Source organism: Esox lucius, chromosome 25, assembly GCF_011004845.1.
Source record: "Esox lucius isolate fEsoLuc1 chromosome 25, fEsoLuc1.pri, whole genome shotgun sequence".
Lineage (NCBI taxonomy): Eukaryota > Metazoa > Chordata > Actinopteri > Esociformes > Esocidae > Esox > Esox lucius.
The window spans coordinates 3,492,319-3,518,471 of record NC_047593.1 but is presented as its reverse complement, the minus strand read 5'-3'; the positions used below and the strand labels follow the sequence as shown (position 1 = coordinate 3,518,471).

Here is a 26,153-nt window from a genome sequence, read left to right as displayed (position 1 = left end):
TGATAGTTTCACTGATGTAACGTATATCAAACTGCTATTCCTATTAAACTGAAACATTGAGCCTTAATCTTCAAAACATTTATTTATTTTAAAAAGTTCACATTTGAAATCTAAAAAGAATTATTTAATACCATATAATTATTTTTTTATCTGCTCAAAAAACTTCTATGAAAACATAACCGATTTTATTATTCTATATCCACTGTACAATTAACTCTTCATGAAATCATAAATATTTAATATTGAGAATAAAAACATATAAAATAAATAAAACAAAAACAATGTTTTTGTTTTATTTTTGTTTAGAAAGTTTTGCTCAAAATGTTGGATTTACAATATAATGCTTGAAATGTAAACTAGTCCCCAGGTTTGGATTTCAGAGGACTGGCTGACGAGATTACACAGACTCCGAGATTAAATTATCTGAGCTACACTGTGCCATTTTGCAACAACACCACGTTGTTAAAAAGCACAGATCAAATCTTTAATGCCCCCAATAAATATTTTCCAAAACATAATTTAGTGACATTTGGTACACACAACACATCATTATTTGACTACAGCCTAAATGAAAATGCACAATAAATATTCATTCATCCAGATTCTAGCTAACCTTCCATTGCTAAAAATATATTTTCTTTATATCAAATCTCACAAGCAATCTACAACACAGTTTCCGTATATAAATGCAAACATGAAATTCAAACAGAACACACCATCTGCAGCTGGTAAATATTTGATGCGTAAGGCCTAAAGACAGAAAATGCTGTTCTGAGGATGCGCATATACTTTATGACTATGAAAATGAACACTTTGTTTGCCTGGAAGGTTAACGACAACACATTCAAATGATTGGCTCGGTAAACAGAGCGACTTCAAAAATGGGAGTGTTTTGCCAGTAACGTTACGTAATGTAACATCACAGTGCACACTTGTTGGATATACTGGTGTTGTTGGGTTGAGTGGCGGGTGTAGCTCGAGGGCTGAAAATGACCCTTCGGGGAGGTATGAATAAATGCCGAGTCACCTCTTCCTGAAGGTTTCCATATACACACATGGTAGACAGACAGATGAGAGAAGTACGATGAAAAAGAGACAACAATGGAAAAAGCCCCTTAACGAAAGGCAATAGCATCAGTGTGTCACCACACCATTCCCTGTGCAGTAAAGTACAAGAAGGGAAACAGTGTGTCGTTTTTTTAATTCTCCCTCTGAGTTTTGGTGACGCCGAAGTGTTTTCCTGCGATCCGTCCTCACGTGTCACTTCCTCCTTTGTGAAGTGTGTTAGTTCTCGGCACCCAGGTTGGTTTGTTCTTACAGGGTACTTTCATAGGTGACCGGGGTGTCAGTTATAGTTGAGCTCTGCTCCCGCTCTGTATATCCAAAGGAGATGGAAAAAAAAGAATGGAATGATCAACTGCTTCTACTGTGTGTGTTTGTGGGTTGTGTGTTTGTGTGTGTGCGCACATGACTGAGTGAGTATGCCTGGTGTGAGAGCAAGAAATAGGAGTGTGTATGTATGTGTATGTATGTATGTATGTATGTGTGTGCGTGTGTGTAAACAAAACATGAGTGAAAAGTATAGGCCGATAACACACAATGATTGCCAGGATGACATTTTGCCAGGCCACAGTGTAGTCAAACCAAAAAACCTGGGGAGCAAACAAGGCCAGCGTTGCTTAGCGACAATGCAACTGATCCCCTAAAGCAGCAATGCAAATCAGTGTTGCATATACAGATTTCCATTTTGATTCTGAGCTAATTCTAATGAATGACAATCTCCCTTATAGAAGAATGCTGCCATTCCCGCTTTTGGAGTTATCACAAGCTGCCGTGTGTGTGTGAGTGTGTGTGTGTCAAAAAGCATAACGGCTCATGTTCAAACTACGTTTAAATGCTTTGTGGACGGTCACTGTTTACATTATCTTGGGCTAATGGCAGTGACTAAAACAGGGCTTACGGTATTGTCAGTCCATTTTAAAACACTTTGTTTGGTGTGCTGCGTGTGTGCATGCATGCACGCACATGCACGTCGGTGTGTCCTCACCCCAGGCTGGGTTCTTGGGTTTCTGCAGCAGCATTGGACCCGTGAGGCCGATGACCAGGGCCCCTATGGGGGCGGTGATCATGATGGCTAACACGGCCACTGTCAGCACATCCATGGCGTACTTCTCCAGCACCTTATCCTCCTTGATGCGGGCCATGTCCAGCGCTGTGGAGCCAATGGCCGCCTGAGGGGAGAACGTTAAGGGAGGGGCGCTTTGTCGACAGGTTTACTTCAAGGTTGTGAGAGATGAAGCACCCATAATGTATTAGAACTCTCCAGAACTGAAATAACTACAAAACATGCTTCTTCAATGGCCTATGTCTCAAACTTGATTTCTGACATGCAGAAATGTAAAGGACTGTATACATAGTGGAGCAATACAGTAATAATATGTATATGGATACTCTTCACAGACAACAGTGGCCTTTAAAGCCAATTCACTGAATTTACATTAAATACACTGAATTTTGCACAATCCCTGGCTCAAATATTCAGATGATACTGGTGATGTGTTGCACGACCCGTGCAGTACAGTGGGTTGGATTCGACACATATGTAACTAATATACCATACGCACTTTGAATAAGTGTCCAAAAAACATGAATATTGTATATGCAGATTATATTTATCACAACATTCAATCTGGTGTGTAATGTTGTCTACCTGCACTGTGGCTTTGGGTAGCCAGGCAAGGGCCATGAAAAGCTTTTCCTTGAAGTTGAAACCCGCAAACAGCACACAGATGAAGGTGAAGAGAACACGAACCAGCAGCCCTATGGCCAGAGTGGCTGCACCCAGGCCTGGTAAGGAACACAGACAAAAAGGGGATAAGATGATAGGAACACTTTTTGGATTTTATATTTATGGCACTGACATTTTCATGCTTTAATGATAAAGGCAGTGGGAGATAGATAGGGGAGTTTCTTCGACTGTATCAATAAAATCGTAACATCCTCGCAAAATGGTTAGTCAATAGGTATACAGGTTAGGAGTTAGGGTTAAGTTTAGATTTAGGGTCAAAGTTAGGTTTTTAGTTAGAAAACTAATTGTCTCCACTCTACAGTAGAACAGTTTGCTTGTGTGTATGTGTGTCTTCTCACCAACGCTGTTCGTGTCCAGCTCTGTTATTCTGATCTCAGCCCCAATAAGGCCAAAGAGCAGTGGCTGGAACACTTCCCAGGCAATCCCCACTATGTCCTCCACAGGGACCTGACACACACACACACACACACACACACACACACACACACCTTATGGTTGCAGGTCACAAAGGTATGTGGAAGGGTTTATGATGAGAAAGTGAACATTCACACCATATACCATTACGAATACAGAAATAAAGAACACAACTGGTTTTCTACTGGAAAATCTGCCAGGCATAGATAAGGCCAGGCGTTTTTGGTCTGTCTGGCCCCATGAAGCATTTTGGCATATGAATCATATCGGAACAAAATGCCTGGCCAAAATCATAGATGCTCATTCAAACCAGGTCTGACTCGTCTAACCAGATGATTCAGTGATAGTGTATTTGTGTTTTGCGTCTGCCGGGAAAGGGTCTTACTGTGCCCTAAAACAACGATTTTCATTACGCTGAAACATTCAAGCTGTCCCGCTGCCCTCCAACGCTTTTTCCAGGAGGTTTCTAATGAGTCGTGGGTGTCTGAGTAAAGGTTTCCTGATTTATTTGGTAATGATTTTATTCAATAATTTTCCAGTTGGATGCCAATTATGAAGAACCAAGACTTTTACATTCTTTCATCTCTCAAAAGTTTTTCTTAGGTTAGCGGAGCTATTTAATATGACTTTGTGGTCAAATAGCAATTTAAAATTACTGACTTGAATGAAAGATCGGTTTGTTCTTTATTGAATGAATAAGTTCTGAATGTTGTTCCCTTGTGTAATATTATTGCTACATTTACAATCAATATAGTATCACTCTTTTTCAGATATCACTTTCCAAATAGTCTTGAAAACCACTGCTTTAGTCCACTTTAAGGTAATTCGGAAATTGGTGAAAAGAAAGATTTTCAGGGCACGGAGGGGTTAAGAGAGGAGTCTGCAAGAGATAGACTGATAGTGGGTGTGTTAGTGACTTACCTTTGACCTCCTCCAGCTCAGGCCGGCCAGGAAGGAAAGGACCAGGGTACAGAGGCCCCCTGATCCGGGAAAGCCGGCCACGTTGCTGCCAAACACAGCGAACACAGACAGACCTAACAGCAGGAACGAGCGCTTCATAACTATTTTGTCCTACGAGACAGAAAGAGAGGCAAGACAGATTGAGAGCGGAGAGAAAGACAGGAGGAACAAATATAACGAGAAGGGGGAAAGAACAGAGAGAAGGAAGAGAGAGAGAAGACAGAGGATCAGAGAACAAAGAATGTGAGAACAAAAAGAGTGAAAGCCATGGTTCCACCACATAGCTTTTGTCCATCCAGTCAGTTCATATCAGGGATTCCTTCAGGGAATGGCAAGAGGAAGGGGTGGTGCATTATTAACAATGTCCCTGGTGTAACACTTAAGAAATGGTAAAAGCTGTGAAAACTCTTTGAACTCTGGAACAGGACATTTATACAGGCCAGTGTTCTGGACTTTGCCATTTCCTAGATTAAACATTTTTAATGTCAATTCCTACCTGGTCTTTACTGGGGAAGTAGCGCAGCAGGAACCCCAGCAGCACCCCAGCTACAATTCCACCTCCCACCTCCAGTATCCCTCTCAAAAGGTTGTACCACATCGAGCCTGCAGAGGGAGATGAAGTGCAACAAAACAAAAATAAGTAGTTTTTGTGGAACCATGTAAGCGGAGCCAGCCAAGAGGAGTGAATGTCTCTTAGTGAGTGAGTGAGTGACTGACCCTTTTCAAATAGCGTAGTGTTAGAGATGCGGTCTCCCACCCAGGGGGCAGGTGTTCGAGCCTCGTCGCAGTCTAAGCAAATACTGCAACAGGATGTGTTCAGGACAGACAAAACCTTTGCTGACCACAACCTTCGGAAGCTACGTTACAGTAAGCCTAACATAAATTGTCTATGGTTATATTTCAACTTTTTCTGGTGGATTTCGAAGTACGCATCCGTGCATGCTTTTTGGAATAATAGCCTATAGATCACAACCCCCATGCCCAGTAAAAGAGGAGGTGTTTCCACAATCCTCTCGTCTTTTCACTTGAAAAGTGTATCGTCACCTATACTGATAACTATTGTATTAATGTCATTCACAATTAAAAAATAGTGTTGTTGTGCCATGAAATGACATAGCTTTGGCCGTGTACAGTTCATCTTCAATCTCATTAGCAACTGCTCAATTCTTATGACTATTCCAAGTAGTACGTTAGTAGATACTAGTAAGCCTATTACTGGCTATAAAGCTGTTGAAATGGCCAGTGGCAAAAGCCATACAATTCATTGATGCCATTTGTGGTGGAGGTAAACTTAATATGAAACGCTAGTCGGTTAAACTCAATGCTTAATGGTGTCTAACAAAATATTCAAAATGATATAATATTGAGATGCTACATGTATACCGACACTGCATGCATGTAGCTTAATGATGTAGTGGTTAAAGCCAATGCTGCTCATGTGGGAGACCCAGGTTCAAATTTCGATGACAGCATTGATCCCTTTAAAATCGTGGGCTGGCTGAATTAGGATTGCCTGGTTGCCTGACATTTTCTTGTTTCCTAAAGGGCACCTTATTCCTATTCATATAAATATGCTATAATTAACTGTTTTGTTCGAGCCTAAAATGCTAACTGTCTGAAAGATGTGGTATATCAGGGTATGACAAAAAAGTGGAAAAGTGTCTAATTTAACTTTACTGCTAAGGGCTGTATCCATGCATGTTGCATTACCTAATGCCGAAGAACAACCCTTAGCTGTGATGTATTGGCTATACACCACACCTCCTCTTAGCCATAATAATGTACAAAACGTGTGCACTTTATGTAGGGTGCTTTTAATCCAGCATGCAATAAGATGTATTTCATCAAACATGCAATACTGTACCTTCCTTTTCAACTTTTTTGGAAAGGAAAGAAAAAAATTCCGGAGCTCTATATTTCAAATTAAACAGATAGGGCTAAGAGTTAAAGGGCAGATCAACAAGCTCCCTCTGGATTGGCTTCCTACCGGTGGCGAAGGCTATGCCAATGCAGGTGGTGAAGCCGGTGATGGCCAGGATGTCATCAAAGCTGCCTGCAGCCATAAGTAGGGTGGGGATGCCTTGCTCAAGCCCATAGCCTTCCCTCTGAAGCAACAGCATGGAGGGGACCACCACAGCCGGAGACACGGCTCCCAACACAAACCTGCGCGAGATGAGGGTTCAGAGTGAGAGTTGCGGACACGAGAACACAACATACATACCGGACCAAGTGAAAGTCTTGACATTTGGCTGCTGTCAAATGTACTTTGTAAAGGGATTTACAGAGTATTGTGGTGGCAACATCAAATATTGTGGTGGCCACATCATTTTATGGGTATGTCTGTCATCGGCAGCAACTGGGGAGTTTGATCAAAATAAATAGTAACGGGATAATTCCATTTTGAGTGTGTTATGAATGACTATTTCACCTATTGCAGTGTTATAGTTCAATTTCTGAGCTACTTTGGCTGGTTTGTTAACTTGCATGGTGGATGAACTCACCCAAACAATGTAATACGGCTTATGCAAGTAACGAACCCAGCCAAAAAAGTTCAGGAATGGATCTTTGAAACTTAATAAACACAGACTACAAAATTAATAATTAAGGCTGTCATAGTTAACACACAATACATTTTGTAATGCTTTAACGCATTTAGATTAAATGAGCCTCAGAACCATCCATAGTGGTTCATAGTCCATCCTTGACATCCTTGGCTATTTTCTGCATTCTCATACTCATAACTTTACAGGTGCTTGTCTTGTTCAGAGTGCCTAATGTACTTTTACAGTTTTTCTCCATCGCTTTGGCTTAATTCTTAAATGAGAATTATTTTTTAAGTTCAAATCTCTGAACAATAAGTTCTTTGTTCACACCATATTTACATTTCTTATTTATTTAACCAAATTGCACGTTTGGCTCGTGTACAAAGAGTAAGTATAATTGTCTACAAAATGCACATGGCTTGCTGATCAAAACTGATGAGTTAATTCTCAGTGAAATTGTCATACTCTTCACAACATTCTTTCATCATGTGAGCAATCACATGCAAAATTATCCAGTTATCAAAAACTGTCAGACATACATGCATATTCCATAAGTACCGTGGACATAAAAATTCTACACACCCTTGTTAAAATGCAAGGTTCTTGTGATGTACAAGAATGAGACAAAGATAAATCATGTCAGAACTTTTTCCACCTTTAATGTGACCTATAATGTGAACAATTCAATTGAAAAACAAACTGAAATCATTGAGGGGGAAAAATAAAAACTGACAATAACCTGGTTGCATAAGTTTGAACACCCTAAAACTAATACTTTGTTGAAGCACCTTTTGATTTTATTACAGCACTCAGTCTTTTTGGGTAGGAGTCTATTAGCATGGCACATCTTGATGTGGCAATATTTGCCCACTCTTCTTTGCAAAAACACTCCAAATCTGTCAGGGCTCTGGCTGGGCCATTCCAAAACATTAATGTTCTTCTGGTGAAGCCATGCTTTTGTGGATTTGGATGTGTGCTTTGGGTCGTTGTCATGCTGAAAGATGAATTTCCTCTTCCTTCACCTGAAGGTTTTGTGCCAAAATTGCCTGGTTTTGGAACTGTTCATAATTTCCTTCAACCTGACTAAGGCCATGGTTCCAGTTGAAGAAAAACAGCCCCAAAGCATGATGCTGCCACCAACATGCTTCACTGTGGGTATGGTGTTCTTTGGGTGATGTGCAGTGTGGTTTTTGCGCCAAACATAACTTTTGGAATAATGGCCAAAAAGTTCAACCTTGGTTTCATCAGACCATAACACATTTTCCTACATGCTTTTGGGAGACTTGATGTTTATTTCTGCAAACTTCAGCTGGGCTTGGATGTTTTTCTTTGTAAGAAAAGGCTTCCGTCTTGCCACCCTACCCCATAGCCCATTCATATGAAGAATACAGGAGATTGTTGTCACATGTAGCACACAGCCAATACTTGCCAGAAATTTCTGCAGTTACTTAAATATTGCTGTAGGCCTCTTGGAAGCCACCCTGACCAGTTTTCTTGTCTTTTCATTCATTTTGGAGGGACGTCCAGTTCTTGGCAATGTCTCTGTTGTGCCATATTTTCTCCACTGATGATGACTGTCTTCACTGCGTTCCATGGTATATCTAATGGCTTGGAAATTATTTTGTACCCTTCTCCTGACTGATATCTTTCAACAATGAGATCCCTCTGATGCTTAGGAACACTCTGCGGACCATGGCTTTTGCTCTGAGATGCAACTAAGAAAATGTCAGGAAAATCCTACTAGAACAGCTGGACTTTATTTGTGATTAATCAGAGTGACTTTAAATGATGGCAGGTGTGTAATGACTTCTATTTAACATGAGTTTGAATGTGAATTCAAACTCATGGAATTTTAACAGGAGTGTGTAGACTTTATATCCACTGTATATATGACATGGAATGTTTGTGGTGTCTGCTAAATTGGAAAATGACCTGCCAGGTGACTTAGTAATGAAACAGGAATCGCAAGGAGGATTTTCTCCTAATGGATCGCAAGGGAAATCATCAGATGTGATGTTGATAAAAATCTCTGGCCAGACCAGTGACAGCATGTCCACAAAGATGGGAACTTGAAGTGTTATGTACTGTGAGGAGGTACAATTTAATGTTTTACTACTGCAGGGTTATTCATTGTTGTTGCTGGCATTTTTTTCTTGCAGGGATGTCCTTTTGTGGTGAATTTTCTGTTCACTATCCATTACTTTATATGTAAGAAATATGTAAAAATGAACAAGCAAATATGAATTTTCTGTTTACATATAACACTGCTACAAAAATAAATTCACTGTATACATACAAATGTGCATATCCTTTTTCTCCATGCTACAGTATTGTACCATATTGACTTTCCCCATTGAACCTTTACCCACTGTTGATCCTATTATCTAAAAAGCATAGGGTGATACACAGTAGCATTCATCTAGACAAACCTGACATTCTTGTGTGGTACAGTAAGCAGTCATTGTCACCAAAAAAGTAGAACAAAACTGATGTTTGTGTAACAAACATTTCCAGGGTTGACAGCCATGCTAAAAAAAAACAACATCTTAACATTTTGACCAGTACAGCTCACACGATTCCAATTTACTGACACAATAACTATGTTTTGAAACATAAATTAAATATTTTGGGAGATTTACTACATTACAGACATGCAATATAGTTGTGATATCCCGTAAAACAGTTGTGACGACTGCACTTAGAATTTAGAGAATGTTAAGACGGTTTCAAGAAATGAACCGAAGCGACTGAGAAAACTGTAAAATATAAAATGGGGTGAGTATGACGTGAATTGCGTTTACTCGCCCTTTTTGTTTATCCTGTCAAAAGCGTGTAGGGCAGGCTACACATCGGTTAGAACAATGGATGCGCTGTTCCAAGTTTTGGAAATTGGAAAATCTCCATGCGTCCCCCATCCCAGCATCCCTCCAAAACTGTAAAATCTCAGTGACTGGCCGACCGATCGGACGAAAAATCCATGCGTGAATACCCTATTCTCTAAGTGGTCACAGGTGCTGTGTGGGTGAGAATCAACGTTGCTTTTAGCATGGTAACATCACAATAATCAGAATTTACTGTTCTTCTAGTGTTAATGTCGTCCTAGTCGTATTTCCAAAATATATATTAATAGCATAATAAACAAAACCTCCACGCTATGCTTAAAATACAGATCTCTCTTGATTAAAGGTCACAATAGATATACAGTGTCGATTAAGTAAAGTGTTAGAATTTGTTAAATGCATTTAATTGCTGTGGCAAAAATGGTAAAATTGTAACGTGGAAAAACTATGTATCTTCGTTCAATGTGTGAGTGAATACCACGAATCACCTGGCATATGGCTCCGTGGCGCAATGGATAGCGCATTGGACTTCTAGGCGTAAAACTGTGGTTATTCAAAGGTTGTGGGTTCGAGTCCCACCGGAGTCGTACTTTTAAAATATATTTGAATTGATGTTATTATGTATGTAAGACTTTTAGTTCGTTTTTAACGCAATATTAATATAATTTCATTATTCTATTAAAGACGTTCCCCATCTCTTCTCCCTCTGTGAGGTCCGTGGAATCCCATGCTATGTCCATCAAACGTGGCCAGGATTAGAACTCTGTTATGAATTGTACAGGTGACCTAATGAGGAAAAATACCTAATCGTCTCTTCCGCTAAATGTACAGACAATATATTTTAACCAGTGCTGTGCCAATACAACGATTTAATGAAAAATCCTGATTATTTTTTTCACAAAATTGTATCCATATACTGATCTCAGAATCAATGTTAATTTATTATGCTGTCGACAGCCATCTTTTAAATTACTGTAGTAGTGGTCACTGAACGGCGTGCTTCTTTAACAATAATAGTTGGGTAACTTCACAAAATCTACCTGATAAAAGCCTATTACTGTATTCCCATGGATGTTGTCATTAATAAGAAATCAGAAGAGTATACTGTAATTAGATTTTTTTTGTTTTATTAATTTATTTACACAAAATGCTAGCGCCAAATCTGCCATTACATTTTACATTAGAAGAGATTTTTTCTGTGTTGTTTGGTGATACAAGATAATAAACGTCCTTGCTCTTTAAAAGCAATAATGATGTCGAGGTGAATAAGTAAACTGTGGCTATAAGTTTTGTGTTGTCCATACTTTATACTGTGAAATTTGGGTAATATCTTTCAGATGACAACAAATGTCGTGATAACTTGATAGACAAGCACATCAGCTGTGGAGCTCTAATGGTCAAATATGGAAAAGGCCATTGCTAACTAAACAAATAATTGTCCGGTTTGTTTCGTCTGTCAGACTAAAATAAAGTTGTCTGCCCGCAAATGTTTCACTTTTGCGATCACTTTCACTCGCTAGCCAAAAAGCGGTAAAATGTTGTGCTTCGCTGACGACGTTGTCACTTGATTGCAATGATGTCCTGCATCTGCCAAAAGATGTACGCCACATACTTCCCCTTATCATATATAATGACTTGTATGTCTTGAGATTTGCCTTGTGTTTACTTTATTATGAACACATTAGCTGTACGGGCCTAATTTGACTCTGGCTCAATCTCGTCGCAGTATATCATTTTATTCAAACTCAGACATTCCTTCTTTCTATTAATTGTTAATGGGAGAAAACTAATTATATTATTCCAAGTTATAGTAATGTGTTGTCCATTTAAAGAAGAGTATGTGCTCTTTAAAACAAAGTTAATTTGTAATTTGTTTTTTGTGCTATGTCTGTTTTGTTTGAAATGTGTGAGCATTTTTTTTTTAACAGCAGCATTCTAGAATTCTATTGGGGTCTGAAGGGTTACATTTTGAAGTTCTAAGTCATTTCAAATTGAGTGTTTATTTTTTTATTAGGGGTTGCCCATGGGGATTAGTTAAAATTGTCCTTTAATGTATATACCCAAATATTATTTTAGGTTTTCTTTAGCACTTCAGTAAGTATCTTGATTCAGTTGTGAAATGGTGATGATTTGAATTGTAACATGTGTATCGTGATATATAGTATCGCAAGGTAATTGCCAATACCCAACCCTAATTTTAACAATGTAATATTTTGCAGTTGTTACATAAATCACAACTCTAAAAAAGTGTTGATGATTATTTACAATGATGAACAACAGTATCCCTATTGTGAACTGGACTTTTTTGAACAGTAATTGGAATTTTGGATGGGACCCTCAGAATACATACACGAAATCATGTGTTGGAGAATATCTACAAGAGTTGGTGATTGCATGGAATGACTGACAGTTTTACATTTACATTTTATACTGACGCCCTTATCCAGAGCGACTTACAGTATTGAGTGCATACATTTCTGACCGGGTCCCCGTAGGAATCAAACCCACAACCTCTGGCGTTGCAAGCACCTTTCTCAACCAACAGAGCTAAACGGGACAGTTTGAAAGACAGACAGCAAGGGAAGGAGAACAACAGAGACATATAACGAGAAAGAGAGAGAGCAAGACAGATGTTTAGAAGAAAAAATTGAGACAAAGTGTATTAAAGAAAATTTGTGATTTAAAAAAAAAAATGTTTACCCTAGGATGAATCCCCAAATCCAGGGCAGGCCCAGTAGGAAGTGGGCGAGGATGGATACGGTGCAGGCCTCCATCATGCAGGGTCCAATTGCCACACGCATACACACCATGCTCAGCTTCTTCAGAGCCTGTGAAGACAAGCACAAACACAGAAATATAGCATAATTAATAATTTACATAGAGCACTGGTCTGTGGTGAGAAATGAGATGTATTTAACTGACGCACCGAGCCGTCCAATCCCAGGCCTGCTCTGGCCAAAATGATAGCAAGGGCAATGTTTCTCAGGGAGGCGGACCATCGGAAGTCTATGTACACGGCGTCCGTTACCACCGGGATGTTACGCAGCAGGAAACCTGTGAGTAGCATACCTGTTGAGAGAGGCTGAGAAAATCAATACTTCATCACACTGTTATTATATTAAAGATATGTTTTTATTAACAGACAAGTTCTGTTATTCTTTGGACTTTCTCTCACAGCATGAGAGCAAAAAACAATGTCTTATTGCATTGCTGTGTGGATAAACAGTTTTGTTATAAAATAGCCAAGATATCATCCCCATCCTCACAATGCCAAGATTTTTTTCCCCAGGAATCTCTGTTCGGTCCAAAAACTGGGGATTCAAAGGGGATTTTACGATACAAGATGCACTGAGGCATGGAGGGAAAACTGTTCAATCAAATGAAAGAAAAAGTAGAATCTGCTGTATGAAAGAAAACAGAGTTTGAAAGAACAAATGAATAGACAAAAGAACACTAGATCACAGGTCAGCAAATGTGTTCCTAGAGAGCCAGGGGGCATTCAGGATGTTGATTAAATTGACCTGGAAGACCAGGTGTGTAACAATTCTATGTTATAAAGGATAGAGACCACGTAGAAAGATATCGTGGATATAAAATGTCTACACACCCCTGTTAAAAAGCCTGGTTCTTGTGATGTAAAAGAATGAGACAAAGATAAATCATGTCAGAACTTTTCTACCTTTAATGTGACCTATAATGTGAACAATTCAATTGAAAAACAAACTGAAATCTCAGAGTCAAGATCTGCCATGCTAATAAACTCCTACCCAAAAAGACTGAGTGCTGTAATAAAATCAAAAGGTGTTTCAACAAAGTATTAGTTTAAGGGTGTGCACACTTATACAACCAGGTTATTGTGAGTTTATCTTTCCCCCTCTGAGACTTCAGTTTGTTTTTCAATTGAATTGTTCACATTATAGGTCACATTAAGAGTGGAAAAAGTTCTGACATGATTTATCTTTGTCTCTTTTTTTTACATCATAGAAACCTGGCATTTCAACAGGGGTGTGTAGACTATTTATATCCACTGTAGTTGGGACGATTCAAACCCATAACTATTTATTTTAATGCTATACTGACATCAATCCCATTTTTTTGTGTCTCAGACTTTTAATCTGAATCCCCTAAATCTATACATTTCTATCTACATTTTGTATAATTTCATTATTTATAAAGAATAAACATATATTTGTCAATTTCTATATATTTTCTTTTTCCAAATTGTTGTGTATTTTGCTGTAGAATTTACTGGTTTTGGACAGGTCATCATAAAACATTTTGAATTGGCTAAGAATCAATTATTGATTGCATGCTGCAAGGATAATTTATTGATTATTAAATGTTATCATTAGACACATTTGCAGAACCAAAACCCAGGCAAGTTGCCTCCATTCAATAGGCTAAAGCTCAAGAATTAATAGTTTTGAAGGGCTGCTGCAGTCAGAAACCAATATGGTTAACCCCACGTTAATCAAGCAATTGCCAATAGATCTGGTTTTAAAGGCCTCATTTTTAATACCTAGCAAACCAACATTAACTGTACTGAAAGATTAAGTACACTCATGTGAATATGAATATCATTCATATATTTGTTGTCATTTCATTTTGTCTTGCCATTATTACACTTTCATAATTTTTGTACGTCTTTTCTAGCACTGTCCTGCTGCAAATTCTATTTTGGGTACAACTTACTCTTTTTGACAAACATTGTGGAACTCATGGTTAACTCAATAATGGAATGCAGCAAAGTAAGCGTAATGCCCCACCACCATCTTCACGGTTGGTATGCCTTTCTTATGTTTAAAGCCTTTGTTTTGTTTTTGCCAGTTGTGACGTCTGGAATTGTGACCAAACAACTCAACCTTTGACATGTCAATCTATAGCACATTGTTCCTTTTGTTTTGTTCTTCATCCAGGTGTTGTCTGTAAACCTTCAGTTGTGCATTTATAGTTTATTTTAAGACTAGAGGCATCATTTGATGGTATGATGAATGTTATCGCATAAATGACTGAAGTTCATTTATGGGGCAAAAAAGCTTTCATTCATTAAAATGCTTTCACTCTATTGCAAATGGTCAAAAACGTTCTCCCTGTATACCAGTCTCTCTTGCTTGTCTCTCTTTTCTTAACATTAACTCACAATACTTTAACATAATTCCCTAATAATGTGAGTCCTCCCCCACAAAAAATCCTTCCAGACTCATAATAAAAGCAAATATTTCAGTTAGTTTTTTAATTGAATTGTTCATGTTTTGGTCACATTAAAGGTGGAAAAGGTTCTGACATGATTTATCTTTGTCTCATTCTTTTACATCACAAGAACCTGGCATTTTAACTGGGGTGTGTAGATTTTTTATATCCACTGTATATTACAGGGTGTTCCATTTGGGGGTTAAATAGGGGTAGAAAATGTAGTTTTGCTGGATGTAGCACACAGGGCCCCATGATTTGACATAATATTTTGGATATTACACACTCTCCTGTGTATTTCATACAATACATTCACTAAGGCACAGAATAGTATTTCTTAGTAAGGTAAAACATTTTTAAATATTAGATATGTTTTCTACATTTATTTACTGAAGCTCTAATGATTTCTGAATGTTCTCTTACAATATTCTTCACCTAGTGTAAAATATAATGTAGTTAATCAAAATGTCCCCTATGCCATTCTGAATTTTTTTTAAATTTCATATCATAGATATCACTTTTATTTTGAAGGCAAAATACGAAAAGTGGAAGTCATATTGTAGTTGCCAAAATGCATGTCCTGCATTACGCTAATGTATTGCAGCCGATTGTAGCTATCAGGTTGTGACAGTTAGCTAGCTATATAGGGTCTTACATTTGGTTCTCAGGCGATAGCAAACTGTATTATATCAGTGTTACAACCAATTACTGATAGTTCCACAGACTTTTCTGTGGCGGCGAATCACAATTTAGCAGCAGCAGAACGCCGTTTTAAATACAGTAAGAGGGAAACGGTGTCAGCCCTTTATACTGTTTGAAGACTCCAAATTGAAGTTGGAAAGAATGGTTGAAAACATGCTGAAAAACAAATAAAATCTTATTTTGAATTAGTTTGCCCACTGGGAGGTCAAAGCTGTGCCCTATCTCTACCAAGTTTCTTTTGTATGGTTACAAATGCAAACACAGTTTCATTCACTCCTTATCAGATTAGGTCAACAAGGGCATGCTTTTTGTTTGAAACAGGTTATTAACTTATGTCTAGGTTGGGGTAGAGTGGCAATTCTGGTAAAGCCAGAAAGAAAAGGGATTGTTTGTTCATCAATGTATTGTGGTAAACATTAGTAGGACGAGCAAGTTCATGTAAGCATGCTACATTTAGTCAATATGTGTTGAATTTTAATGTGTGTATGTGTGTCCTGGTCTAAGAACATAGGTATGTTTTAGGCTTGGGGTTATTGTTATATTGATGTTTAAGGTTGAAATAAGGTTAAGAGTTAAGGAATATAGGAATTTTAGGAATAACTCTTAATAATACCATTGTGTGTGTTTGTGTGTTTGAATTATTTTATCAGTTGATATAATGTAGTTGCATCATCATCCATTCCAGAGCTGACTATATAGAAAACAACAAAAGGATGACCTCATCCAGAGCTTCAGTGTTCACATCTATGAATGTTACCAAGGAACAAAGGTCCAGTGACACTTTGATGGTGCCATTATGTCTCAATCTCAACAAGTCATGGTACTATAGTGGCCCCACCCCACATGCATTCTTTATTTCTCAATGACTACCTGCATTACATTATATCAGTGAGACAGCCATTTACTGACCGTTACACACATACGTATGCGTGCACAGACACAGCCAGTTGCGTTTCTCTGACCTCACTTGTTAGCTTGGTACTCCAAATGTTGAGGTGCGGGATGTTGTTGCTTGGCTCTGATGAGTGTGAGATGGTGAGCTGCGCACAGCTTGGTAAAAATAAAATGCTTAAAAATATGTTTTTCCTGTGGCGGCACATCACAATTTAGCAGTGGCAGAATGGCGCTTTCATGTCACAAGAAGGAAACAGTGTCAGCACTGTATACTGTTTGAAAACACCAAATTGAAGTTGGAAAGAATGGTTGAAAAGATGAAAAACAATTAAAATGTTCTATTGAATTACTTTGCCCAATGGTCGGTCAAAGCTGTGCCCTATCTCTACCAAGTTTCTTTTGTATGGTTACAAATGCAAACACAGTTTCATTCATTCCCTATCAGACTAAGTCAACAAGGGTGTTTTTTTGGTTTGAAGTGGGATATTAACTTATGCCTGGCTGTGGTGAATCCAATTGGCCATTTTGCTAAAGCCAGACAGAAAAATAAGTTACTGTTTTTCCATCAATGTATTGTGGTAAACATTAGTGGGACGAGACAATTCATGTAAGTATGCTTAATTATGGCAATAAGTGTGTTGAGTTTTAATATGTGTATGTGTGTGTGCAGGTCTTAGAAAAAATAGTGTTTTAAGCTTGTGGTTATGGTAAGGTTTATATTAGGCCTGTTCTAAGCCCTGAGCTATCTTAGTGTGAACATGCCTATTGAGGATTAGGGTTAAAATAATGTAAAAGGTTAAGGAATATATGACTATTGGGAATAACTGTTAATAATATAATTATGGGTATGTTTGTTTGTGTGTTCTATGTACTTTATCAGTTGATAAACTATAGTTGCATCAGCAGCCATACCACAGCTCACTATATCAAAAACAACAGAAGGATGACCTCATCCAGAAGTTCAGTGTTCTCATTAATGAGTGTTACTAAGGAACAAAGGTCTGGTAACACCCTGACACTACCATTATGTCTCAATCTCAGCAAGTCATAGTGACCCCAATCCACGCTCATTCTTTCTTTCTCAAAAAATTTATTACCTACCCAAGAGAGGGGGGAAAGGGGGCAGTTTGGGCAGCCGCATGAGGCCTACCACCTTGCCCCCCGTGAAGGAGCAGATGAAAAGCACGATGATGCCGAACAGGTTCCCCCCCGGTAGACATTCTTTCTGTGTAACGGACCACACCACACCAAACAGCACTAATGCAATGAAGACTGGAAAAGAGGGGATGTTGGAGGTCAGTTAACAAAGTTCTTTGTTTTTTCCCCTGAACTGTGAAATACTTTTTAGTTTAATACATTGAAAATAATAATACCCTCCCTGTTTTATTAAAAATAAATGACTTCAAAATACATCAAACGTACTTCTAGACATGGTCCAAAAAACTTTCTAATTCATGTGCTTTTCTTGATTTGGTAAAATGGAAAAATATAACGAAAAGAGCCACACAATGTTAATGCTCATTATATCCAAAAGAGAAAGCAAGAGAAAAAAGAAAGATTAGAAACGTATCATGATCTATGCATTTTTTTAAACCTAGTGTTATTAAGAGGATTGTTTTCTACCCTGTTGCCCACCTTTGGTGATGAGTGAGGCCAGGAGGCCCCGGGGGGGACAAGGACATGCTCGTCGGAGCCTGCCACAGCAGATGACTGGGGGGTCAGTGTTGGTGCCTGCGTCCACCCCCGGGTTACGGGGGATGAAGTAGGTTGTCTCCTCCATGACCTGTGGTGTGGAGCTCCGGCGGACCACTACCTGAATCTTGTTTACGCCCAAGAGCTGTCGGGGAGACAGAAAAGGTATTGGATAGTGTTGCAAAGAATGGGATATACCAAACACAGTATAGATGTTTAACAATACACGACCAGAAGGTATTATTAAGGGATGTAAAATCTTTCTGCCTTTGAGCAATACAGGTAACTTAATTGCTTCTGATAGTTGTTCTGGACAAGAGTTGCTTAATGATTAAAATGTAAAAAACAAAACAATGTATACAAAATATTTAATGTTGTGGCCCTTTCGGGTATTTCAGGTTATTACACATGTCCGATTATCTGGTCCTTGGCATGGTTTAACAATGTATAATATATGAAATAATTAAATATGATTTTAAAGTATATATTATAAAGTGATCTGATCAGTCAAACCTGATTCATTAATCAAAATCTTGATGATCAGCTGACAAGGGTAATCAGGTTTGCTGATACATGGATCAACTATGGGTCCCTGGTGAAAGGGTTGAATATGTCTGAATATGTCTTTAAAAAGTTTCATCTTTTTTTAATTAACACAGATTTGACTAAAAATATATTTTCGATCAGTATTTTGGCAACACAAAATGAAAATATGTCAGTTGCCATAGGTTTAGTAAATCTTTATTAAATAATTTGATATTTAAATGGATTTGAAAACTGTCAGCCTAATGATGTTTCAAACACACATCACTACCAGTAAACACTCAAATCGATGTGGCCATAAAGAAAATTATTCTACCTTAACATCTGAAAACATTTTCACCCAAAATGACTAGTATGCCTAAACATATTATTCCAAAGCCATTTCCTATCGCTTTAGCTATAGAATTCTTAAATGATAGGCTAGACATCAGCATTATGGCTAAAGCACTAGCCACTGCATGTTTGAAGAGGTTAATTAAATACTATACCTCTGAATGATTTGTTACTGGCGAACCTCCGGGACTGTGTTCTAGGTCCAAAGGGGTAGGTGGTTTCGATTTTGGCTGGTCGTCCTCCATCATGGCTTTCAGTAATCAACTAAGCCCCTTTCTCCAACTCTCTTCTACTTCCTACTTCCAACTTCACAGTAAACCTGGTGGTGGGGTGTGGTTTGTCATTGGTGTGTTGCACTGCTATATGCAATGTATCTCAGGGTCTGACTCTGTCCAGCACTTGCTGCAACTCAGCAAGTCGTCACCTGTTCATCAATGAAAGGAAGATGGTGTGTTTGCAGTTAATCTTGCTGGAGAGCTAAGAGGCAATTTGGCAAACATGGACAAGCAGTTAAAAGTAGCCACTGCAGGTTAAACACTACAGCTTGCAGGTGAAATTGTTGACGAAATTAAAGTGAACAAATACGTTTTGACTGCATCACTATAGATTATGAATGCCAATGAGAAGATCATGCAGAATTGTAGTACAACTTTTTAATTCTTTTATTTACCTGCTGAAACCCATGATAAAGGCATGATGGCAGTTAACTAACAGCACTGTCCATTGTATCTAACTTTACATTCCTTTCAATCAAAAACAAATTATCAGCAGCACTGTAAAAAAAAAGTTACAATATGGCAGATTACAGATATGGTGGTATGTCAAATATGAATTGCTGGTTAGCTTAGTTTGATAGCTGTACAGATGTATACACAGCAGATCATATACATTGAACTCCGAGTATTTGGACTGGGAGATTTGTCTTTATTTTTTGGATCTATATTCCAGCACAATGAAAAAATGTATATGGGTTTAAAGTGCAGTGTTAGCTTTAATTTGAGGTTATCCACATCACGTTTTACACTTCACATTTTAGGGACCAAAAGTATTTGGACACATTAACATTATGTACAGTAAAATAATCATGTTTAGTCCCTTGGTGCATATCTTTGGCATGCAATGAATGCTGTAATTCTCAGACAATACATATCACCAGACTATGTTCCCTGGTGACACTCTGCAAGACTGGATCTTGCAACAGGATAATGTCCCAAAACACACAAGCAAAGCTACACGATGGCTCAAAAAGAAGAAATGGAGAGTTATGGAATGGCAGAGTGTACTCTGTTAGAGGCGTTATAGTAGTGCTTATGGGTACTTACACCTCATTACCCCGGAAAATAACTCTGGATGTAGGGTGAGTATTTGACCATGATAGTGGTTGGGGGAAAAACACTATTTTTAAAAGTTGTTTTACTATAATTTTATTTTGCATTTGCTTATGAGCATAACAAATTCCAATATTTAGAAATTCGGACCTTTATTTTGAAGGTTTACTCAGACCACCAAACTGAACCGTCATAGTGTGAGCAGCTAGCCGAAGACTAAATGTAGCAGCGCTGTAAAAGGTCTGTAATAATTGCCAGTATGCATTTTGTATGAAACACACTGTAACGAACAACCGCGTACTGAAAAACGGCAATCACAGCCTACCATAAACATACTATTGTTTACACCAGTAAGCAATGCTAAGCGAAGTTGATTAATCCAATTGTAAAAAGACACAAGCAAGCTTTAGCGCGCAACCATATGGCACCTTTTGAGGGCTATAGATACAGTAAACTATCGAGTCTTGGACATATGGTGTCGCGCATTAACATCATGTTGAAGCTAATTGGCTTCTTCACTTCATTATCTTTACATTTAGCAGTATCTTAGCCTAAATAGAGTCCTTCATTGATAGAATATGAAACACAGCTAACGTAACACAGTAACAATATTTTTTGCAAACCACGCTTTGTCGCTACTGTGGCTTTCTTCAGCGCACGTCGGCTGGTAGCTACCGTTATGCTAATTACGGCGCGCGCATGATTACAGCCGGTTTGCTAGCTGGCACATCTTTAGAACATTACGTTTTAGTAAACATAGCCATCATCATGAACATGTTGTTACTGACCTTATACCGCAATAACTGCCATTCCCTGCGTGCCTGCTGGCAGGTTCCACAGATGGAAACCAGTGGGATTAACTAGAGTTGAGATGTCCAAATAGAAATGAGCTTCACGGAATTGCAACGGTACTTCAGGGGCAGGAGCGACTTAAGTGGATAACACAACAAAACAGTCATATGAGTTAGGTGATTTAAATCAGGACACTGACTACAATTTAGCCTCCTAAAGGCAAGAACATTGATTCACAAACGCGTTCCAAGATTTTATCAAAATACCTAATAGAAAAGTAAATAAGTAAAAAACTAGACTGACAGCTTCCACTTTTCTTTTATGTTGATAGTTACGGTACCTACAAATTATGAGAATTCGATCAGTATGTCTACTAGCCTATATATTAAGATGGTTGTTGATTATAGGTACTTACTATTAATGCTAAAAAACAAGGAGACAAATATTTTCTTTAAGAGATCATTAGGAATCCACATGATTTCAACAAAATAGTCAAAATGTTGATTGTTTCTTATGACATATCATGGAAATATAAAGATTTTGACATTCTTGTAAAACTGTTATATTGCAGCGACTACAGTAGTAAGAAATAGTGGCAGCTTCAAAGTCACTCCGTGTTCACTGCACTAACCGTCAATGGCTTCCTCTATTCCAGTCCTATCGGCAGACTAATGCTCCCCTCGGTATGGGAAATATTCTTACACATTTATAACACAAAATAGTTTCGTAACTAAAAAGATGACACACAATAACAAACCACTGGCTACATTAACTGTCGTCTTACGTGACCCATACATTAGCTGTAATTTAGCACAACCCGGTGGTTAAATTATGCTCTTTAACTGTATGTGACGGTATGGTACCAGAATGATGAAAACACTTTTTACACAGCTATGGCTGACTGTAGTTCGAATGTGTCTGACATCTAAGACAGTATGAATGTATAAGGCTATTTAAAGAGCTGCATTTGAGGTGGCATATTATTCCCCTGACATTGAACCATATGAACACACACACACACACTTCCCTTAGCATTTAGTTCTCTTTCCTGTCCCTCAACTCTCCAAGTGTGTTGAGTTTGGGGCACTGCGGTGGCCAGTCTACCATCTGCAGACCTTCATTCTAGGTCTTAATTGCCCTTTCAGGGTGTTTATGGTAATTATCATGCTGAAATAACCTTTTTTTTATGTCAAAGACAGCCAGCCATTTCTTGTAATATTACTCCTCACAGTTAAAGTGTGACTATCAGGCACTTGATTTATTTCCATCTGTCCCTCAAGGAAGTTGCTTTTTTAATACTAAGAAAGCTTTTTAGGTCTTCTAATGTGTTTCCCTAGTTTCTTGCCAAGTTTCTTCCATTTCTTATGATATTGATTTTAGCTATCTCACAAGATATAACATTGCCTTTTAGACAAACAAAACATTCTTATTACTTTCAGTTGGGGATACAGTGCCATTTGGGACAAACTCAGACAAATGAGGGTGAATTCCGTGTTGTGCTCACCAGCTCTATATGGAGTTAAACTGAAAGCCATATTCAATGAAATCAGCTGCTTGACAGCTGCTTGGTAATCCCCGTGACTGCAGTGTTTAAGGTATTGCAATGTACACACAACAAACATTCACAACTGGGAAAGATTAGAAGAAACACACAAGCACACACACAAAAGTTTTAAGTTCACTAATTACATTGTCAAAGATAAGAGGATCAGAATGGACATCTAGCTGGTTTTCAGGAGACATGTCTTCAGATATTAGTGGACACAAAATCTCAAACATATTTAGCTTTCTTACTTATTGTAGGACAATGATACCAGGGTATGATGTTCCCTGTAATTCTACATTGAGAAAACAAAGTTGATAAAGAAGTAAACATGATAGACTTTGTGTATGAAATAAATTATATAAACAGGGTACAGAATAGATGTTACATTTAGGGCACTGAGCATTCCTTATCCAGACAGATTATTATACAAGCCAACTCAAGATTTATTCATAGAGGCCAGAGTGGTCCGTATTCAGATGATTGGTAGCTTGTTAATTGTGTGCTACATCATCCATTTTGTAAGATACACAAGAGAGTGAAAGTCAACACATCCATTGCGCATTCATCACATTTTGCTTCCTACAAATTAAATATATATTATGTAAATATATATTATCAATCTCTGAAACGACAAGGCTTGTGCGGTGCTCCCAGTCGGTTTCTCACTCAGAACTTTCCTTTTCAACTTTTGTGAGCTGTATATTATATGAACATTAAACCATACTCCTTTCACCCCTAAATCTGCATTGTAAGGCATTAGTCTAATATTTTTATACTAAAGGGTGCAAAGATCTACAGGATGTGAAAGATCATTATAGAACATTTTCCAGAAGTATGAACATTTTAAATAAAGAGTAAGGCCCTAATCATCCCAAGCTCTCAATTGGCTCAATCATCGTTTCCCCATTTGTATTGACCGTAAATGGCTTGTCCATTCTGACTGTAATTTGTGTTATCTTTGGAGATTTAATTTTTTATATAATATATATATATATATATATATATATATATATATATATATATATATAATTACCCTTTTTGCACATTCCTGTAAACCATTATAAAGTAATATAATTCCTATATATATATATATATGGAATTAAATATGACAGTTATAGTAGTAAAATATCTTAGTTAATGCAGCTCATATGAAAGTGTTGATTGTGTAATTGCTTATGTCTAAATGCCCCAGACTTAGTAGTTTGTCTAAGCAGCTTTGACAACCAACAAAGCTATGAATCCTTTTGAATGATATTCTAACAAATTTGCACAACAATTTTGCCCAAAATATTATTCGTAACAAGTTTGCAAAAGCTCAGTCAATTTATTTTGGAATCACTGATGGACAGCAATATTTAAGTAATTAGTCAGATCTTTAAGTTTAATTGAGTTAGGATTGAGGCTTCAGTATTATTATTTTTTTATATTACATAAATGTGTGTTTTTTTCCATATAAAACAAGCCCTATATTTAAGCCAATTAGCACCACCACCTGCGACCCCCAGACACAGTGTGCCGTGACCAGTGTTAGATCCTTTGCTTACAAAGATGTAGCTTTGCTACAAGGCAGTGTTTTAAACTGCTATGCCTCTTGGGAACCCATGTAACCTTTAGATTTAAGGCAGTGAAATGTGATAAAGGGTGCAAAGGGTGTGTAGACTTTCACTAGCTACTGTATGTTATGATACTGATTAAAGACAGTGCCATAGATAATTAGGGAACGAGAGTTCACATAAAATTCTGGAAAAGAAAGCCGAAGCCAAACTGTGATGTCACAAAGCAACTTATTTTTCAATGCAATAATTGTATAATTTAAATTGCATTTGACCCTACACAAATAAACAATTTGATATGTCAAACTACCTGGCAACATTGAACAACACAATCAACAAGGTCAGACTATGGCTAATGCTTCCACTATGTCCTTTGTGTCGTAGATCATATGAAGCGATTTGTGTCAAGATTAACAGGATTAGTTGGTGGGATTAGAGGTGCACACACGGAGGAGAGCAGTAAGGACTGTATGCAGTCCTATATATTTAGGAACAGATAATGAAAGACCATGTATTGGTTAATCACCTAAATACACATTGATGAGCCAAAACATTATGACCATTCAAAGGTGAAGCAAATAACACTGATAATTTCCTAACAAGGGCACTTGTCAAGTTCTGGGTAGATTATATGGTAAGCCAACAATAATTTCTTCTAGTCAATGTGTTGGATGCAGGAGAAATGGGCAGAAGACCTGAGCAACTTTGACTAAGGCCAAATTGTTATGGCCAGATGACTGGGTCAGAGAATCTCTGAAACGGCAAGGCTTGTGCAGTGCTCCCAGTCAGCAGTGGTGAGTACCTACTGACAGTGGTCCAAGGAGGAACAAACCTGTAACAGGGTGTTGGGCGCCCAAGGCTCATTGAGGCGCAAGGGCAACTCAGGTTATTTGTCTGGTCCAAACCGACAGAAAGTCTACTGTAGAACAAGTCACAGAAAATGTTAATAATGGTTACAGGAGGAAAGTGTCACAACACAGAGCGATTGCGATGCTCTGGGCAATACTGCTGGAAAACAATGGGGCCGGGCAATCAATCTGACATGTGCCACCTACCTAAACATTGTTGCAGAACAGGTTCACGGTACTGCCCTGCCCAACATATTCCCCAGATCGCAATCTGATTGAGCATCTGTGGGATGTGCAGGACCGACAAGTCCGATCCACATTGGCTCCACCTCGCAACTTACCGGACCTGAAGGATCTGCTGCTAATATCTTGGTGCCAGATACCACAGGACACCTTCAGGCATCTTGTAGAGTCCAAGTCTCAGCAGGTGGGTGCTGTTTTGGCAATATGCAGAGGACCAACATCATATTTGCCAGGTGGTCATAACGTTTTGGCTCATTAGTGTACATGTAAAGTGTGTAAAGGTGTAAAGGGAATGTGACTAAAGAGCTCATCACAGAGAAACAGTGAAATATGGTAACGTATGAGAAGAGTCTGAATTATTTATTTATTTTCAGCTTATTCATTGCAATTAAACTGCGATGCTCAGTGACAAAATGCTTTTTTTTTTCAGCTCAGGATAAGTAGTGTACAATCAGACAAGATTTCTTCTAATCACCTCTCTTTTGCTCATGCTGTCCTTCTGCCCATAAGAAACTAAACCTTCCCCCTTTTCCACTCCTGCCTCTTAAGTTTCATTTCCTTTCAATTATCCGTCTTGCTCTGACACATGCAGTCTCACCCCACGCAGGTGGAGAAAATCAGACAGCAACCTCTCAGGACATTCATTGTTCACTGCTACAGTGTAATCGAAGGAGAGTAGAAAAAGGTTCATAGAAATAATTATTTTTATGCAGCTTTCAAACTCACCTGATAAATAATATATAATTCAGAGTTGATGTCAATCAGTTTCTCTCAAAATATCTAAACTGGTTGCTATTATAATAAGGTTAGTATTAGTGGTTAATGTTAGTGATGTGAGGGATGGGTTTATTGTCAGACAGTTTTAGTGGACCATAATTGGGACATTTCTGGAACAATTACAAACCTTGGCATACACTTTTACT

At 38.2% G+C, this 26,153-nt stretch overlaps 1 protein-coding gene and 1 non-coding gene across 3 annotated transcripts; one reads left to right on the top strand and one right to left on the bottom strand.

Moving 5' to 3' along the window:
* Window positions 1–163: 163 nt before the first annotated feature.
* Window positions 164–21,870, bottom strand: si:dkey-162b23.4 (sodium/hydrogen exchanger 9B2). Of its 2 annotated transcripts, XM_034291201.1 has the most exons (14): window positions 21,456–21,870; window positions 21,037–21,177; window positions 19,076–19,344; window positions 17,988–18,189; window positions 17,454–17,624; window positions 12,493–12,635; window positions 12,267–12,394; window positions 6,171–6,346; window positions 4,680–4,786; window positions 4,145–4,294; window positions 3,148–3,256; window positions 2,711–2,847; window positions 2,048–2,231; window positions 164–1,373 (listed from the first exon to the last, which is right to left on the bottom strand). In XM_034291201.1, the coding sequence occupies exons 3-14, from the start codon at window positions 19,166–19,168 to the stop codon at window positions 1,315–1,317; spliced, it is 1,659 nt and encodes a 552-aa protein (XP_034147092.1). In that variant the 5' UTR covers window positions 19,169–19,344; window positions 21,037–21,177; window positions 21,456–21,870; the 3' UTR covers window positions 164–1,314. The 2 variants fall into 2 exon arrangements, with proteins under 2 accessions (XP_034147092.1, XP_010897981.1); XM_010899679.5 differs by having other exon boundaries at window positions 21,037–21,870.
* Window positions 10,064–10,153, top strand: trnar-ucu. Its single transcript is given in 2 exon segments — window positions 10,064–10,100; window positions 10,118–10,153. It is a non-coding gene; the product is annotated as a tRNA-Arg (tRNA).
* Window positions 21,871–26,153: the final 4,283 nt, after the last annotated feature.

Bases quoted from the DNA above. Each gene is read 5' to 3' on its own strand.
- si:dkey-162b23.4 (XM_010899679.5), bottom strand. From the start codon at position 19,168: ATGATGGAGGACGACCAGCCAAAATCGAAACCACCTACCCCTTTGGAC. The intron at 12,395-12,492 runs GTGCGTCAGTTA...TTGTCTTCACAG, and splicing joins GCCTGGGATTGGACGGCTCG to GCTCTGAAGAAGCTGAGCAT. The intron at 4,787-6,170 runs GTAGGAAGCCAA...CTCCCTCTGCAG, and splicing joins TGGCATAGCCTTCGCCACCG to GCTCGATGTGGTACAACCTT.